The sequence below is a fragment of the Neurospora hispaniola genome, assembly GCF_033458365.1.
Source record: "Neurospora hispaniola strain FGSC 10403 chromosome Unknown B0T23scaffold_7, whole genome shotgun sequence".
NCBI classification, from domain to species: domain Eukaryota; kingdom Fungi; phylum Ascomycota; class Sordariomycetes; order Sordariales; family Sordariaceae; genus Neurospora; species Neurospora hispaniola.
Window position 1 is genome coordinate 2,980,716 of NW_026944412.1, and position 16,562 is coordinate 2,997,277.

Below are 16,562 nucleotides of genomic sequence, written 5' to 3' on the forward strand. Positions count from 1 at the left end.
TAACACAAAACATTGTCAAGTTGAAGTCCATGATTTCACCGAGTAGCATAATAACATCGTTGGACTCGATGTCTATGCAGTATCCTACACAACCATATGTCATCCTCCACCTGTCGTTCAACCTCCAGTCAGTGCAGCACATAACGCGCGAGTCAAAATCAAAGGCATGGTCGAACTTGCGTTAATTTCATGCCTGGTATACCTACCCATTGAAGATACAATTTGCCTTGATTAGGTACTAGATTGTGTTGCTTAGAGGTGGTTTTTCTGCCTTGCATCATGGCAGCGTTCTGGCAGGTGCGTCTTACAGTTGCTTTACTTTGCGTCGCTTCACAAGGTATGCAACCACGTCGGTGCCTAGAGGTATATGTGTACCTCTAGGTAGGTAGGTAAGTTTCAACTTATGACAACAATACCCTTAGTATGAAAAGCCGCGGACAAACCAAATCAAAGTGGCGCTGGATTGAAGGAAAGAGGACGGAGGTGCCAGTCAGAATGGAAGGGCAGAGATGACCCAAGTGTCAAGGGTCCCCCAACCAAACTCCGACGGGATCGGAATCGGCAGTTTCGCTTAGATCCCGCTGCGTATCCACTATTGGTCGCCCGTCCCCACACTCGGTCGACACTCGGTCGGGGCCCGGGGGAGGGAATCCTGGGAAGTCCCGGTTCGGCGAGAGTGCGGGGGCAGCTCTTGCTTGTTCAGACCACAAAAGCAGCAGCAGGGCTCAGGGGTTATGTACACTAGACAAATTCCCACCTCGGGCCAGGGCCTAAAACAAGCAGTGAGGGCATGTGTGGGACTTTGCTGGCAGTTTTAGATTGTGAAGAACGGAAATCACAATGGGATCCGGGAAGTGGGCGTGGTGGGAACGGCCCGAGCGTCGAATGGGGACGGAAGACGGGAAGACTGGGGGCCGACAAGATGAGAGACACGGGAGGAAAAGTCTGTGTTGAGCGTTGGTGTATAAATCATTGTAATCCACAAGCCACCAAGGATTTCGACATCGAAGGACAACTTTGCAGTGGTAGTATTAGTCGGTTATTATTAACCAATTGCGATGAACCAACAAGACTATCTTGGATCTTGGGCCTATTGAGGTACTGGAGGATGAACACCCACGCGAACAGTCGAAAGCTGAGCTGATTTGTGAGCTATGTGAACTGCTGAAGAATTAAAGTCATGTTCTCACGGGCAAAAATATCATTCTCCAACCGGCACTACTGCAAGGTACCTCTAGCCGAGCAAACGGGGATCGTTCTGGAGCATCTGTCAGCGAAATAGTACGGGAACTATGTTCATCGTAGCGAGAGTGGACATTGAGGAAAAGGCCGTTTCCCGTCGAATCCAAACGAAGGCCTGGAGAAATCCATCTATGATCCTGTGTCTTTTTCACGATGGAAGAGGAGAGGAGCTATAAACGGGGCTCTGGTAGAGTCTCCGTGGTACTGGTGTGAAGATGTGATTGTTGAAAGGTTTTAATGATGAAGGCTAGGTCACGATGGGGTTTGATGTGGGCACAAGGCTCCCTGGCGTGCCTGGAAATATTGTCTTCTTGCTGCATCCACTGCTCATGGTGTCGTTGTGGCTTGTTAGATATAGGCCTCTTGTTCTTGTTATGTTAGCTCGCGAGATTCGTCAAGTATAGTCGTGTTCAAACAAGCAACGGTACAGTAGAGTAAGTGCGTAAAAGAAAAGGCAACATGGGGCCACGAGGTCACCACGAGGCAATAGACATTGGCGCATTCTGATGTCAATACGTCCTGGATCTCAAGTGACATCCTTGACCCACGATATCGGACCAACAGCAGGAGGTTGCCGTCTTGGTATTGACGGCAAGAACATGGGGTAAAAAGCAAGGTACCTACCTGTCACGTACATAGCAGGGAGTTCAAACAGGTCCCCTTCCTTTTCACATGCAAATAAGAGTCCCACTGCCCCGTCCCTCCCTGCGAAACTGAGGCACGAGACACATCCTGGGGTTGAACAAAAGGAAGACTCGAAACATGTCTGTCTGTCAATGTTAAGACAATTGGAAAGTCCTTGAAGGTTGGGCGGGGTGATATTTTGTAGGGATCCAGAGCCCTAAAACCGACGGGAGTTCCGCATCGTGTCTCTGGTCGGCTGTTCTGTCTCCGTGTCTGTGCTGGCAATGTACATAAGTACATAGCTAGAGGAGTTGAGTGCTGGTGCTACTTTAGTTCAGACCTGCGGGAACGGCAAGATAGAACGATTTCTTGCGCAGACCAATGTCAAGAAGTGCGGGATTTTCTCCCTTCTGTACTGTAGACACACATTAGTAAGAGCCTTTGAAATAGTAGCGTGCAGTCACACAAGAAGAAGTCAGGACATGAGGTTCGATATGTGCCAAGTTCGGTACAGGTTCATCCGCCCATCGCCTCGAGAGCACCCCCTCCTCGCCAGATCGTTTCGCGCTACTGTAGTACATAGCAAGCGTGAGTCCGCTCAATCCGGGGATGACACTATGGCAGCGGTAGGCCTGCAATTCCGCCTGTGCTTGGCCGCCTCGCCTCCCAGGTCCTCTGCTGACAGTGACGGCAATCCAATTGGTACAGGTCGGTGACAGTTACCTAGACTAGTCCTCGCATCGAACGGAATTGTTCCCGCTTTCAGACCACGCACCCACCCACCTTCCACTTGCTCCTCCAAAGTCCCTTCCAAGTTCCCCAATCCCCACAGGAAGCGGGCTTCTTCACAAAGAAAAGCAGAAGACTGGAGAGAGCAAGCGACGGGTCTTGGACAAGGACGAAAAGAACACTTCGTTTTGACGCCCTTGTTCACGATCCCCCTCACTTTCCAACATCTTCGGGCACCTTGTCCGTGCTTACCTTACCTACACCCAAGTACCTTCGCCTCGACCCGCGCCAGTAATCACCCTCTACCCACCCGACCTCCACGGAGAGGAATCCGTGATCAACAAAAAACCGACCTTGGTGCGACTGCGAACGCGACCGCATTTAATCGCTTTCCTGATATTTGAAACCGTATCCGCATGGGGAGCTGCTACACCACATACAACCCGACTATGTTATTGCGCAGCAGCCAGGTCTAGGATACGAGACACGTCGACTCTTCTGGTCCCAAACCAAACCCCATCCATCGCCCTAGAGGTCCAGGTAGCTTCCACGGCACACACACAATCGACAGTGACCAAAATACACACATGCTCCAAACGAACTGGCTGGAGACGCGAACGTCCAAGTCATCCACAACGGTAGCAGCACCTAGTACCGAGTACCGAGCACGGCGTAGCACGGAAACTCCCAGGTCCAGAGGTTGGGTAGTTCACGCCAATAACTAACGAACCACGTCGATCGCTTCGGCCCCCCTCCCTCCCCTCCCCCAGAAACAGCAACGCAACCACCGACACCAACAAGCGCAGCTCTTCCGACACTGAGCGCAACTAGTCTTCTCTCCCTGTTTCAAAACCCCATCGACGATTGCGTGACACCCGGCTTTCCTCGTTTCGCCTCGAGGAGGGCGCAGCGCATCTCCCGTTACCATACGCTAATGGACCTGGACATTGACACGGCCAAGGGAGCAACAATGTCTGCGACAACGCCAGCGGAGAAGTCGACAACTGCTTCCGCCGCTCAGCAGCAGGAGCAGCAGCAGCAGCAACAACAACAACAAAGACAATCGCAGCCGAGTCGACAACAAGCTCAGTCAAAGCAGCAACCTCCACCGTTGCAACCACACCCGCAGTTCAGCTCACAATCGCCGACTCAGTCAAGACAGTCGCAGTCGCAGTCGCCAGCACCGTCGCAAGCGCAATCTCAGGGTCAGCAGCCACCATCGGCTTCGACAGCCACGGGCACATCAACCGGCCATATGAGTTTCAGGAGGTTGGTAAATTCCGGCAAAGACTGGGGAGGATAACAGTCAGGAGCTCCTTTTAGCTGACATATCATTCGGAATAAACAAAAAAAAGACAACGAGCCTCTCGAGCTTGCGAAGTAAGTTGCAAACGTGTATTTTATAAGGTTTTGAGGCACTCTCCCCGCAATGGGCCCCCAATAAGATGCAGAAAGCCCAGAGCAGAGGCCACTGGCGGGATGCGACTCGTTGCGCCGCACTTCAACACCGAGCCTCGGCTCATTAGCTATCGCGTTATCTCTCGTGCGGAACCTAGGCTAACCACCCCGTCTTTGTAGACTTGCCATGCCCGTAAAGTACGGCGCCCTCTTTTGAATCAATGCGTCCCAACCAATTGCCAAACCTCGGATCTGTCATATCACTTGTTTTTGAGCAACATGGATGCTCACATCATGCCCGTTACAGGTTCGCTGCGATGCCGCAAGCCTCGGTGTTCCGTGCACCAACTGCGTCGCTTTTTCCATCGAATGCCGCATCCCGACGCCTAAACGCAAGAAGACTGCCGCGCAGAGCACCACCACTGCCCCTTCCAAGGACTCGGATAGGTATATGTTGTTCCTGCTTGAGTTTTACTCGTTCCTTTCTAGTTCCTTGCTTTTCTTGCCAATAGCCTCTCCCTTTCTTCCTGTTTTGATCACATGTGATCACTCACCTTGGTCTGCAAACAGCTGACCGGATCCTAGTGAGCGAGGAGACACCGAAGACCGGTCGCCGCGCCAGGCCGGTGCAAACAACACCTTCCCGGCTGGAACCCGACCTGCGGCGGCCTACCATACCCAGGAGGGGACACCGACCACATCTGTCAACGTCAAGGAACAGGCGAAAAGGGAAGAGTACGACAATGCAACCCTGGCCAACTACATGAACCTCGTCATGAAGCCCAAGTTCACTAGGGCACCTATCACGGAGGCTGGGAGGGTAGCCTATATGGGCGAGTCTTCCAACCTCAACCTTCTCGTCCACGACCGCCAAAGCGACTCGGACGTGGTACATTATCCTCTGCCGGAACATGTACGGGGCAACAAGGCCAGGTTATCAGAGCTGGATAGCACCGAGATCGAAATCCTTCATCAGCGAGGCGCGTTTCTGCTGCCACCACGGTCTCTGTGCGATGAGCTCATCGAATCGTACTTCCAGTGGGTACACCCCATAGTCCCCGTCATTAACCGGACCAAGTTTATGCGGCAATACAAAGACCCCAAGAACCCGCCGTCACTGTTGCTGCTGCAAGCCATGCTTCTTGCCGGTTCTCGAGTCTGCACCAACCCCCAACTGATGGATGCAAATGGTTCCGCAGCACCAGCCGCTCTTACATTTTACAAACGCGCTAAGGCCTTGTACGAAGCGGGCTACGAAGACGATCGGGTTACCATTGTACAGTCACTCCTCCTGATGGGTTGGTACTGGGAAGGCCCCGAGGACGTTACCAAAAACGTCTTCTACTGGAGCCGTGTTGCTACCATTGTCGCTCAGGGCTCTGGCATGCACAGGAGCGTTGAGGGTTCGCAGCTAAGCAAAGCCGACAAGAGGCTGTGGAAGCGTATCTGGTGGTCATTGTTCACAAGGGACCGATCGACAGCTGTCGCGCTTGGACGACCTTGTCATATCAATCTGGACGACTCGGACGTGGAGATGTTAACGGAGGACGACTTCATCGAAGACGAGCCGGATAACCCAAGCGACTACCCACCGGACGAGATCCATGTTCAGTTCTTCCTGCAATACGTCAAGCTCTGCGAAATCATGGGCCTGGTCCTCTCTCAGCAGTATTCTGTTGCCTCCAAGGGCAAGGGGAAAAACGCCATTGATCTGACACACAGTGATATGGCTCTTGCCGACTGGCTTCAGAACTGCCCAAAGATTGTCTACTGGGAGATGCGGAACCACCATTTCTGGTCTGCATTGCTTCATTCAAATTACTACACCACTCTATGCCTCCTGCACAGAGCACACATGCCACCGAGTGGATCCCACAGATGGCCTGATGACTCGCCCTACCCCTCGCGTAACATTGCGTTCCAGGCGGCAGCTATGATCACCTCTATTATCGAGAATCTCCAGTCCAACCATCAGCTACGGTATTGCCCTGCGTACATTGTCTACAGTCTCTTCTCTGCGCTCATCATGCACGTATATCAGATGAGGTCGCCAGTTGCCTCCATCCAGCAAGTTACGCAAACCAGAATACGCACATGCATGGCCGCCCTGAAAGACGTTTCCAAGGTTTGGCTTGTGGGCAAGATGGTGTTTACTCTTTTCGAGTCTATTCTCGGCAATAAGGTCCTTGAAGAAAGGCTTCAGAAGGCGGCAGGTAAGAGACATCGCCGGATGCAGCAAGGTCTCTCTCAGCTAGAACAATATCGCCAGCACCAGCAGCTTCAACAACAGCAACAACAACAACAACAACAGCAGCAGCAGCAGCAGCAGCAGCAGCAGCAACACCAGCACCAGCAGCAACAGCAGCAACGTGTACACGATCAGAAGCGTAAATACGACGAAATGGCCATTGATTTCAGCGTTAACACTCCCCAGCCCCAAGAATCTTACGAGCGTTCAAGGCCACAAACACCAAGTTTGACAACCAAGACGGAGACGACGCCCAGCACGATGCCGCCACCTGTCACGTCACCCAATAACCAGAACGGTCATCGTCCTCCGCACGATGCGTTTATGGGCGGAACGGCTTCGAGGCCGCACACTCGGCCAGCGACGCCTTTCAACCCATCCTTCTCGGTTCCAGCCACTCCACCAGATCTATACTTGGTGACGAGAAATTCACCCAACCTTTCACAAAACATCTGGGAGAACTTTCAGCCCGACCAGCTCTTCCCAGAAAGTACCAACATGCCCCTCTTCCCTCACCTGTCACCTACCCAACAGCATTCCGGTCTGGACCCCAACATGATGCATATGCCAAGCGGGCTTTCCAATCAACCCATTGAGTATACACAGGGCGTTAAGCGCAACCTGGCTGGCAGTCCGTTGCCCACCAACCCCAACAACAATAATAATGGCAATGGGTTGCTTCATCCTGGCGGCATGCCAGGGCAGGGCCAAGGCCAACAGGGAGGATATGGAAATAATCAGTCTAATAGCTTCTGGAACGCCAGCTTTGATGGGCAGATAGGCGGCGGTGGAGCGAATGACGGGCATAGCCCGAGTGACAGTTGGAGTAATAGCTCGGTGCATGGACAGTCTGTTCCGTCGACGCTTAATGTTGAGGACTGGTAAGTTTTTTTCTTTCTTTTATTTTGTTCCTTCCCCCCATTTTGTCTTCTTTTTTGGGGGTGATTCTTTTTTTTTTTTTTTTGGTCCCATGCGGCATGGCGTTCGGATGAAAACAGAAGCTAACATGGGATGGAATCTGCAGGTTCCAATTCTTTGGAATTAATAGTGATCCGTCGCAGGGATACATGAATCTTGACATCCCGGAACTGATGAGGCAGTTGTAATCGTATCGATCCCAGCCCATAAGAGTTGATGTTGGCATATGATGAGACTATGGTAGCTATCAGTCTCAAAATGAATGATGTGGTGCAGAACTGTATAAGGCCTAGGCTGGCGACTGTGGTCACTGTATCCTTTCGCATTTCAGCACTCATACAAGCAGTTTTAGGAGGCATTGGCAGGAAAACTCAACTAGTACATCGAAGTACTCTTTTATTGGATATGTTGAAAACATGTGTTCAGAGAAACACGGTCTACCTTATTGGCTTGTCGATTGAGTTGTGAAAGAAGGGAAGCATCGATACGAAGGGACAGACTGTTGCGCGAAACCAAGACTGTGAATAGGTAACCTCACCCACCCAGTGACCCAGTCCCAGCGCTTCTCTCACATGATCACAGCGACCCGCACAGCAACCCACACCCAGATCAGCGCTTTAACTGATGTTGCTTCAGACGAATCTAATCTGAATCATGGTGGATTAGATTATGGGTCAGCGCCAGGTACAATTTTCCTTTCATTCGTTCATTCGTTCACCTTTTGACAATCGCGGATTGTTTCTACCTCGGCAATTAATGTATGTAGTGTGCTAATGGCCGCGTTTCTGGCCGCACATTTGTCCAAGGTCGAGACGGCCATGCGCCGTACCTTGGTTTGTTCCTTTTGAACACCTTTTTTCCCCCCCTCGCTGCTGAAAAGAGAGTTACAAGAGGGGCAGGAAAGGGTCACAGTATTCGAAATCATATTTTCTGTTTGACAGGCATGTACATAGATGGGATGCTTCATGCCAGCCTCCATCCCCGGAAGCACCATCCATTGAGCGCTTCTCGAGAGTGCGAGAGGTAGATGTGAAAAGGGCAGTTCACCAATCATATCGTGAAGCAATCCTCTGACGGGGATGTAGGGTTGAGCACCTGGCTTCAGTTTCCGCATATTGTAGAGCCCCATGAACTGACGCCGTTCCGATGGTGAGGAAGGTGCACATGTCGTAGCCGTGATATTGACAGTAGAGATGAGATATCCGTGTGTATGGATCCAGGGAAAGGCCGCTCTCGCAACCTGAACCTGTCGATCGCCAGCTGCAAGATGTGATGTGATAGTGAAAAGAGAAACACCCCCGCGTTTTGTAGCGGGGTTCTTATGTTCTTCATCACTCTCTGTTTCCACATCCGTTGAATGCGGCTGCCTTGAGCGTTATTACCACGCACAGAAGGAGTGATTTCATCACTTATACCTTTCTTCAGTTTCCTCATCCATCATTCTTGTCAGGTTGGGCTCTTAGGTTCCTCTTTCTTCACACTGGAAAGAAGTGGATAGAAGCGCGTCTAATGACGAGGTGAAAAGAGGGGTCAGCCGTTGGGCGCCACACTAACAAATCGCTGCACTGGGCGTTCATAGCCGCCGGCTTGTAGCTTTGTACCACACCCGTACTGTACGGGTACCCGAATCATTGGAGGATTGTTTCCGAAAATGGGGACCAGGGCAAGCAAGGCATTGAATATCGAGCCATGAAGCAACGCCCATCCCGACGGGCGATATGGATGGGGGGGAGGTGTGGAAAGATGGACTAGGTAGTGCTAAGCTTATTATACCTTCCTGGTCTTATAATGGAGCTGCTTCCCCCGTCTGAACATGTGAGGAAGATGCCTGAAGCGATCTGCAGCCGGCGGCTAACTTGGAGAGAGCGGATGGAATCCATCTCGGTTTGCCTCTTCTTCGCTCGATTAGTTTCCGCTTGGATATTCTGGTCCAGCAAACCTCACTGGGTGTCTTCGATTTCAAGCTAAGTGCTTGTGGCTTCCACATTGAACTCCATCTTGAATATCAGAGGAATCTTGTAGGTCTGAATCACAGCTGGAGAGAGCCCGGCCGGTGACAGGGGATGAAGCTATACGGGACTGTCTCCGTAGTTGGGTGGCTCCTCCCCCGGCAGCTGCCGCCTGCCCCATCACGCCCATTGCTGCCCGCCGCCTATCGATGACCTGTCCAGCTGTGCACATATAACATATGACGGGGCCTGGAGGTGCCGCTCTTTCGCTTACCTATACGATGAGCGAGACCGAGACAACTTTTGCAAAAGTTGGCCATAAATAACAAGTATTGGTTTAAATATTACCAAGCAACAGCACCTCAGCTTTGTGTCTTGTCAATCGTCGAGCGTCGCCAAGGTACCTTACCTCTAGGTAGTGACCAAGCCACCCGGCCACATTTGGAGACCCAAGCAACCCATAAGGTAAGGTAGGTAGGTAGTTCGCCTTGTGCCTGCTGCACCTCACCAGTTCCCCGGATCTCCCCCTCCCCAACCCCCAAAAAAGTAAAAAGTCCACAACGTGGTTCTCGACTTTACGGTCCACTCCAGCACGGCCAGGCGACCATCAACGCTCAGGGGCATCACCACAGCAGAGTTCACAGCAGGGCAACCGCCGTTGGCAAAGTACCGGGTACCCCTCCGCCGCACGCGAGCTCTGACGACACAAGCTGGCTTGTTACCCAAAGCTTACACGAACACGCAACTCTCCTCCCTCTCACAACTCGTCAACCGCCAATTCCGCCTTTTTCCCCAGTCTACCACATAACATCGGCAAAGTAGGCTTAGGAAAGCTGCAGTCGTCACGCGGAAGACAACACGGAAAAAACCACAAGAACTTGGCTTACAAGCTGCCAGAACCGGGACTTTCGTCTTGTCTTGTCCCCGCATACCGAATTCCACCGAGTCGTTTACCGAACCGAGACGCTGAATTCCAATCGCCCGCCCATAATCGCCCAACATGGTGCAGGCGCCCATGATCTCGGTGCCCCTCAAGGCCACAAGCGAGATTGACTGGGTTGCTCCCCTCAAGAACTACATTCGAAATACGTACGGCGATGATCCGGAGCGCTATGCCGAAGAATGTGCCACCCTCAACCGGTTACGCCAGGATATGCGAGGCGCCGGGAAGGACAGCACGTCGGGAAGGGACCTGCTCTATCGCTACTACGGCCAGCTCGAACTTTTGGATTTGAGATTTCCGGTGGACGAGAAGAACATCAAGATTTCCTTTACATGGTATTGTCCCTTCCAGTGTTCGGGACCCACATCGGTTGCTAACCATCTGCTGCTTCTGTAGGTTCGACGCTTTTACTCACAAGCCCACAGCGCAATATTCGCTGGCTTTTGAAAAGGCCTCCATCATCTTCAACATTTCCGCCGTTCTATCCTGCCATGCGGCACACCAATTGCGAACCGAGGAGGCGGGACTCAAGACGGCATACCACTCGTTCCAGGCCTCGGCCGGCATGTTCACCTACATCAACGAGAACTTCCTCCACGCGCCCTCGTCCGATCTGAGCAGGGAAACGGTCAAGACGCTGATCAGCATCATGTTGGCCCAGGCGCAAGAGGTCTTCCTTGAGAAGCAGATTGCTGATCAAAAAAAGAATGGTCTGCTCGCCAAGTTGTCTAGCCAAGCAGCCGCTCTCTACGCCCAGGCTGTTGAGGGCGTTCAAGAAAACGTCACCAAGGCCATTTTCGAGAAAGTGTGGCTGTCTGTGGTTCAGGTAAGTTGTGTTGGAGTGGGGTCCGGATCAGGAAGGATGGGAGATCTGGGGCAAGACTGACACAAAATAATAGATCAAGCTTAACTTTATGAACTCACTCGCCCAGTACTACCAAGCCCTCGCTGATGAGGATGCAAACTCTTATGGCGTGGCCATTGCGCGTCTTGAAATTGCACAGGGTCTTGCCAAAGAAGCAAACAAGATGGCACACAGTTTTCCTACCTCAGTGCCCCCGAACTCGAATTTGACCTCCGACTGTGGCCACATCCTGGCAGATGCGACCAAAAGACACCTCGCAACTGTCAAGGAAAAATTGGAGGAACTCAACAAGGAAAATGACATGATCTACCATCAACCCGTACCTGCCGAGGCCAGCGTTGCACCGGTCCCCAAGCTGCCGGCTGCGAAACCGATACCGGTTAGCGAGCTATATGCCGGTCAGGATATTCAACGGATTACCGGCCCCGATCTATTCGCGAAAATTGTGCCTCTCGCGGTTACCGAGTCGGCTAGCTTGTACGATGAAGAGAAGGCCAAGCTGGTGAGAGCAGAGACGGAAAGAGTGGAAACCGCAAACAGCGAGATGGCGGCTAGCCTGGACTATCTCAGGCTTCCGGGCGCTCTTCAGGTTTTGAAGGGAGGGTTCGATCAGGATATCCTTCCTGACGAAGACTTTAGGACATGGTGTGTGGATGTCGCGGATCACGAAAGCCCTCACAGGATTTTCGAATATCTTCATACCGAAAAGCAGGCCATCTCAACAATACTGGATAAGAGTAGCAGGCAGTTGGATATGGAGGAAAGCGTGTGTGAGAAGATGCGTTCCAAGTACGATGCGGAATGGACCCAGCAGCCGAGTTCGCGGTTGACCACTACGCTCAGAACGGACATTAGGAGGTATAGGGAGGCCTTGGAAGTGGCAGCGAAGAGTGATGGGCAGCTCGCGACAAAGCTTAGAGCCAACGAAAACGAGTTGGACGAGATGCGCCAGGCCGCGCAGCATGGAGAGATCGATGAGTTGTTCCAGAGAGCAGTCAGGAAGTCGCGAAAGTCAAACCCGAATAGCCCCGCCACCGTGGAGCCTAACCTTTTGGAGGCCGATTTTGATGACGGTGGCCCGAGTGTGGTTGAGCAGATCCAAAAGGTGGAAGATATTCTGAAGAAGCTCAGCTTGGTGAAGAAGGAGCGTCTGCAGGTACTACAGGATCTGAAGCAAAAGGTATGTTGATCACGATGAAGAGTTGTGTGTGGTTCATCAAGAGCTGACAAAACAACAGGCGCACAGTGATGATATTTCCCAAATTCTTATTCTCAACAAGAAGTCGATTGCAAACTATGAGCAGCAACTCTTCCAACAGGAACTGGAGAAGTTCAGGCCTCATCAGAACCGCCTCGTGCAAGCTTCACACAAGCAGGCTGCTCTCATGAGGGAGCTTACAGTAACATTTAACAATCTCCTTCAAGACAAGCGAGTGCGTGCCGACCAAAGCCGATACGAGTCGGTACAACGATCGCGTACCTCCGTTATCAACAAGTACAAGCGTGCCTACCAAGAGTTCTTGGACCTTGAGGCGGGTCTGCAGAGTGCCAAGAACTGGTATAAGGATATGCGACAGGAGGCCGAGAGCCTGGAGAAGAACGTAGAGGCGTTCGTCAATAACCGTAGAGCAGAGGGTGCCCAGCTTCTCAACCAGATCGAGCAGGACCGGGCTGCCAACAAGAGCTCCCACGCCGCGCTGGAACAAGAGCGGTTGAAGAATCTCATGGAGCGCATGTCGATGGACCCATCGCCGACCTCCCCCAAGCCTTCATCGGGATCAGGAGGCCGACCTACGCCCGCTCCCTTATCATTCGCTCCAGCAGCTGTCTCCAACACACCACTGTCAGCCTACCAAAAGTCCAACTTTTCTACCCAGTATCCCGCCTCGCCGCCAGCCACACAAGTTCCCCACAACCCCGGGGGCCAGCAACAGACCCCCTATCAACAATACAACCCCAGCTCCCTCGGCCGTATCCCCGGCCCCGCCTCCCCACCTCCGAACCAAACAAGCTTTAACATCGGCCCCGGCCGCCACCCCGCCTCTCCGCCACCGACGCAAACCTCCTTCGCCCAATCCCGCCCTTACAGCTTGACGACGTACGGTAACCCTTCGGCACTGAATCCTCAGGGTGGACAATCGCAGCAATCGCAGCCAGGAGGCTACGTCCCTCCAGGCTTCGTCCCACCTCCGCCGCCTCCGGGACCCCCGCCGCTGGGTCCGCAGCAAACGGTGCATTACGGCGGGAACGAGTATTATGCGGGTGCCATGGGTAATCCGAATATTGGAAGGCCGGGATCGGGGCAGCAGGGGCCACAGGGGCAGCAAGGGGGTTGGGGACAGCCGCCGCCGCAACAGCAGCTGTATCAGCAGCCGGGAGGGGGAGGGGGTGATCCTTGGGCTGGGTTGAGTGCTTGGAAGTGAGAGGATACATGTGATTCGTGTATAGGTAAGGATTGGATGAAAGGATATTGTAGGTACGCTGAAGCTCAAGAGCGAAATGGAGAGTTGGAGAACGTATAAGGAAGGTTATAGGGATGGGAAGGAAAGAAGTCGAGCTGAGCGGCAGGCGGTGGTCTCATTGGTTCCTGGTTAGTAGCAAGAGGTTAGAAAGAATCTTTTGACAACCCCCTTTTCTTGTATGATATCTAAGGAGGTAGTCCTAAAAGCGGAGTTAGGTACCTACTTAAAGTGAGTAGGACCTGACAGCCAGCTTGGTGAATGGTTCGCAAAGTCTTTGTGTGAACACATCCTAAGAAGGTGGACAATATCCACAGCGAAAGAGTCTTCAATAACATTAACACGATATTAAAACATATTGCACGGCTTTACAAGACATGGTGAGCACAGGGGCTTGATGCAAATTTTGTTCAGATATGTATGCCACTTAATATTGACCCACCTCCCCATCAGAGAAAAACTACCTGAGCCAGATGTAGAAACAGATGGTATATATGAAGTTGAAACAAACAAAAGAAAACAGGAAAAAGAGAAAAAAAGGACAAAAAAAAAGACATCATGATATATAGCTAAAATGGACGGGTACAACATGCATGCTACTGTTCTTCCTTGTTCTTCTTCTGCTTCTTCTTCCCTTGTATCCGCCTTCCGGATTCTATGTATCTTTTTCCTTATCCAAAACTCATGTCATGCCCTTCATTTCCTTTCTTTCCCTACCCTTCCTCTTATTTCCACATTCCTCAACTTCCCATGCCCTACCCCAAAGCCTACAGCCTATAGCTTAGAGCTTGGACTTGGGAGCCTCCAGAGTGGGGGTAAGGAGATCGCGGAGGTCGTTGGCGGCCTCGTTGAGGTAGTAGCTCATCCTGTCGGAGCCGAGGCCCTTGGAGACGATGTTGAAGTTGAGGCTGTGAAAGTGTCACATGTTAGCATTTTCATCTGATGTCATGTATGCGGGAAAAAAAAGGGGAGGAGCAATTTACCTGTTCTCGTTGATCATATAAGCAATACCGAATCCCTGGTCAATAACCTGACTCCATCCGTATCCGTTGAAGAACTCGGAGCTCAGCTGAGAAGTAGACAGGTACCACGAACTCGAGTATCCGTAGGCGGGATCCTGGTACAGAGCGGGAACCTCCTGGTTGGGCTCGAGCAGGCGCTTGAGGCCAAACAGGTGGCGGTCGACGCCCTTGCCGTCCGAGGCGGCCGAGATGTACTCGAGGTGGGAGTCAATGGCCTTGCGGAAGAGCTCGACCTTGGTCTTGTCGTCGACGCTCGCGTCGTTGGCGGCCTTGCAAAAGGCCACGCTGGCCTCGCTGACGGAGCGGCACGTCTCGGTGCGACCCTGCTGGAAGCGGCGGGTGGCGGCCGACTCGTACGTCGGACGGTTCTTGCCGTACATCTTGTAGTAGGCCAGCTGGATGATCATCTGCACGTAGGCGTCAGGGGAGCACTTGAACTTCTTGATCAGGCCCTTGCCGTAGCCCTGGAAGGCCTGCACCGCGAGCTGGTGCTGGCCGATGACGTTGTTGAAGTCAGTAATGGCCCGGTCAATCTCGGCCTGGACGTCCTTGGTGACGGTAAACTTGACAGCTTCGGGCTCGGGCAGGTTGGAGCGCACCGAGGGGTCGGAGAAGTCGAGCTTGTTGTTGAAGATGACGTCGTTGACGAAGTCGTTGAGGCGGTGAGTGGGCGTGCCGTCCATCATGCTGTGCTCGCCCATGAAACCCGAGGTGCCGTTGTCGTTGACGATGAACTGGAGAGGCTTGTCGTACCAGCGGTTCTGGCCGTCACCGTGCCAGTACTGGTGAGCGCGCTCCTCGAGGGTGACGGGGGCGGCATCGTCAAGGCAGACGACGAAGGAAGAAGCCTCAATGGCCTCGAGAGCCTTGGCGTTCTTGGGGTCGGCGGAGAGGAGAGTAGCGCGGGCGTCGGTCCAGACATCGCGGTTTTCGGAGGTGAGAGCACCGACAGCGGGAGCGCGCGAGGCGGCGAGCTCGTAGACGCGCTTGAAGGCCTGCTCGAGCTCAGCGGTGTTGAGCTGCTTACCACCAACCTCATGGTGGATCTTATAGAACTGGTTCTTGCGGATGACGAGAATGTACTTGTGCTCGTCGGCGCTGAACTTGACGGGGTAGTCGGCGGGCTTGGCAGCAACGCGGCTGGCGTTAAACATCCACTTGTAAGAGTCCATGCAGATGGGGAGCTTCTTCATGTACTCAGGCTCGAGAGTGCCCTGGTCGACCATCTTCTTGAACTCGAGAGCGGCGGTGGTGATGGCAGCAGCGCGCTTGGCAGGGTCGCGGCGGCGGCGGTCATCGCGGTGAGAGTAGAAGTAGCTGACGTAGGGGACAACGGGGTCGCGGTAGGAGAGGTAGGCCGCATCGTTCCACCACTCGTAGAGCCAGTTCTTATGCTTGGGGTCCTCGCGACGAGCGACGAGCTTCTCCTGGAGCTTGCGACCAGGACCATTGGGGGCAATGAAGGCATCAATGGCCTTCTTACTGTTCTCGAGCTCCTGGGGACTGAGAAGAGGCTTCAAAGACTGGTAGTAGCGGGCAGCCGTCTCCTCGAGGGTAGGGACGGGTAGACGGGGGAGAGACTCTTGGAAGCGGAGCATGGGGCCTTTGGACTTGTCCTCGACATAGCCGGCGGGGAGGGAGCTGTTCTTCCTTGTTTGCGCCATGGCGGAGATTCTCTGAAGAGAGAAAGGGCGTCAGTCAGTTGCGTGCGCGCAGCAAGGAAGGGAGACCGTCCATGACTTACAAGAGGGGAAATAGCAGCGGAGGTTGGTTGTCTAAAGAGGTGTCTAAGCGTAGTAGACCGAGCCTCAGATCGCACAATGGAAGCCAACATTACTCGATAACCACGGACAATGGTGGAGCTAAGAAGAAGAAGAAGAGGAGGAAGAATAACAAGCAGTGAAGACGGGAACGGGAAGCGGAAAAGGGAAAAAAGAATAAAAAGAGAAAGCTGGACAGTGAGGCAGACGCGGGAGGCGAGGCAAGTTATGAGGCAGACGTGGAGGCGGTGGGTTTGATGTACACCTTGAGGGGTGCTGCCGACTACGACTCGGTAGCTCGGGAGTCGGAACAAGTGGACACTTTTGGGCTTGTCTCGTGGATATTGTTTACTCGTGGAGGTGGCCCATGGGGGGATGGTTGTCGATGGAGACGGGCAAGACGGG

General features: G+C 53.0%; 3 protein-coding genes across 3 annotated transcripts; 2 read left to right on the top strand and 1 right to left on the bottom strand.

Moving 5' to 3' along the window:
* The first annotated feature begins 3,253 nt into the window (after nt 1–3,253).
* B0T23DRAFT_223631 (fungal-specific transcription factor domain-containing protein) lies at nt 3,254–7,579 on the top strand. The gene is made up of 6 exons (XM_062833773.1): nt 3,254–3,864; nt 3,951–3,975; nt 4,174–4,191; nt 4,301–4,440; nt 4,579–7,122; nt 7,266–7,579. The coding sequence occupies exons 1-6, from the start codon at nt 3,530–3,532 to the stop codon at nt 7,345–7,347; spliced, it is 3,144 nt and encodes a 1,047-aa protein (XP_062690292.1). The 5' UTR covers nt 3,254–3,529; the 3' UTR covers nt 7,348–7,579.
* A 2,266-nt stretch (nt 7,580–9,845) lies between these two features.
* B0T23DRAFT_223705 (vacuolar protein-sorting protein bro-1) lies at nt 9,846–13,451 on the top strand. Its single transcript, XM_062833774.1, has 4 exons — nt 9,846–10,386; nt 10,448–10,877; nt 10,951–12,096; nt 12,155–13,451. The coding sequence occupies exons 1-4, from the start codon at nt 10,109–10,111 to the stop codon at nt 13,337–13,339; spliced, it is 3,039 nt and encodes a 1,012-aa protein (XP_062690293.1). The 5' UTR covers nt 9,846–10,108; the 3' UTR covers nt 13,340–13,451.
* A 309-nt stretch (nt 13,452–13,760) lies between these two features.
* B0T23DRAFT_387430 (putative carnitine O-acetyltransferase precursor) lies at nt 13,761–16,562 on the bottom strand. Its single transcript, XM_062837682.1, has 3 exons — nt 16,142–16,562; nt 14,359–16,073; nt 13,761–14,283 (listed from the first exon to the last, which is right to left on the bottom strand). Exons 1-3 carry the CDS (start codon nt 16,229–16,231, stop codon nt 14,157–14,159), a joined length of 1,932 nt encoding a protein of 643 aa, XP_062690294.1. The 5' UTR covers nt 16,232–16,562; the 3' UTR covers nt 13,761–14,156.

What these genes read in the sequence shown, in the direction of transcription:
- B0T23DRAFT_223631 (XM_062833773.1), top strand. Translation starts at nt 3,530, where the DNA reads ATGGACCTGGACATTGACACGGCCAAGGGAGCAACAATGTCTGCGACA. An exon ending in CCTTCCAAGGACTCGGATAG is followed by an intron (nt 4,441 to 4,578) that starts GTATATGTTGTT and finishes ACCGGATCCTAG; the next exon opens with TGAGCGAGGAGACACCGAAG. An exon ending in ACGCTTAATGTTGAGGACTG is followed by an intron (nt 7,123 to 7,265) that starts GTAAGTTTTTTT and finishes TGGAATCTGCAG; the next exon opens with GTTCCAATTCTTTGGAATTA.
- B0T23DRAFT_223705 (XM_062833774.1), top strand. Translation starts at nt 10,109, where the DNA reads ATGGTGCAGGCGCCCATGATCTCGGTGCCCCTCAAGGCCACAAGCGAG. An exon ending in ATCAAGATTTCCTTTACATG is followed by an intron (nt 10,387 to 10,447) that starts GTATTGTCCCTT and finishes CTGCTTCTGTAG; the next exon opens with GTTCGACGCTTTTACTCACA. An exon ending in TACAGGATCTGAAGCAAAAG is followed by an intron (nt 12,097 to 12,154) that starts GTATGTTGATCA and finishes ACAAAACAACAG; the next exon opens with GCGCACAGTGATGATATTTC.
- B0T23DRAFT_387430 (XM_062837682.1), bottom strand. Translation starts at nt 16,231, where the DNA reads ATGTTGGCTTCCATTGTGCGATCTGAGGCTCGGTCTACTACGCTTAGA. An exon ending in CCGCTGCTATTTCCCCTCTT is followed by an intron (nt 16,074 to 16,141) that starts GTAAGTCATGGA and finishes TTCTCTCTTCAG; the next exon opens with AGAATCTCCGCCATGGCGCA. An exon ending in TATATGATCAACGAGAACAG is followed by an intron (nt 14,284 to 14,358) that starts GTAAATTGCTCC and finishes ACACTTTCACAG; the next exon opens with CCTCAACTTCAACATCGTCT.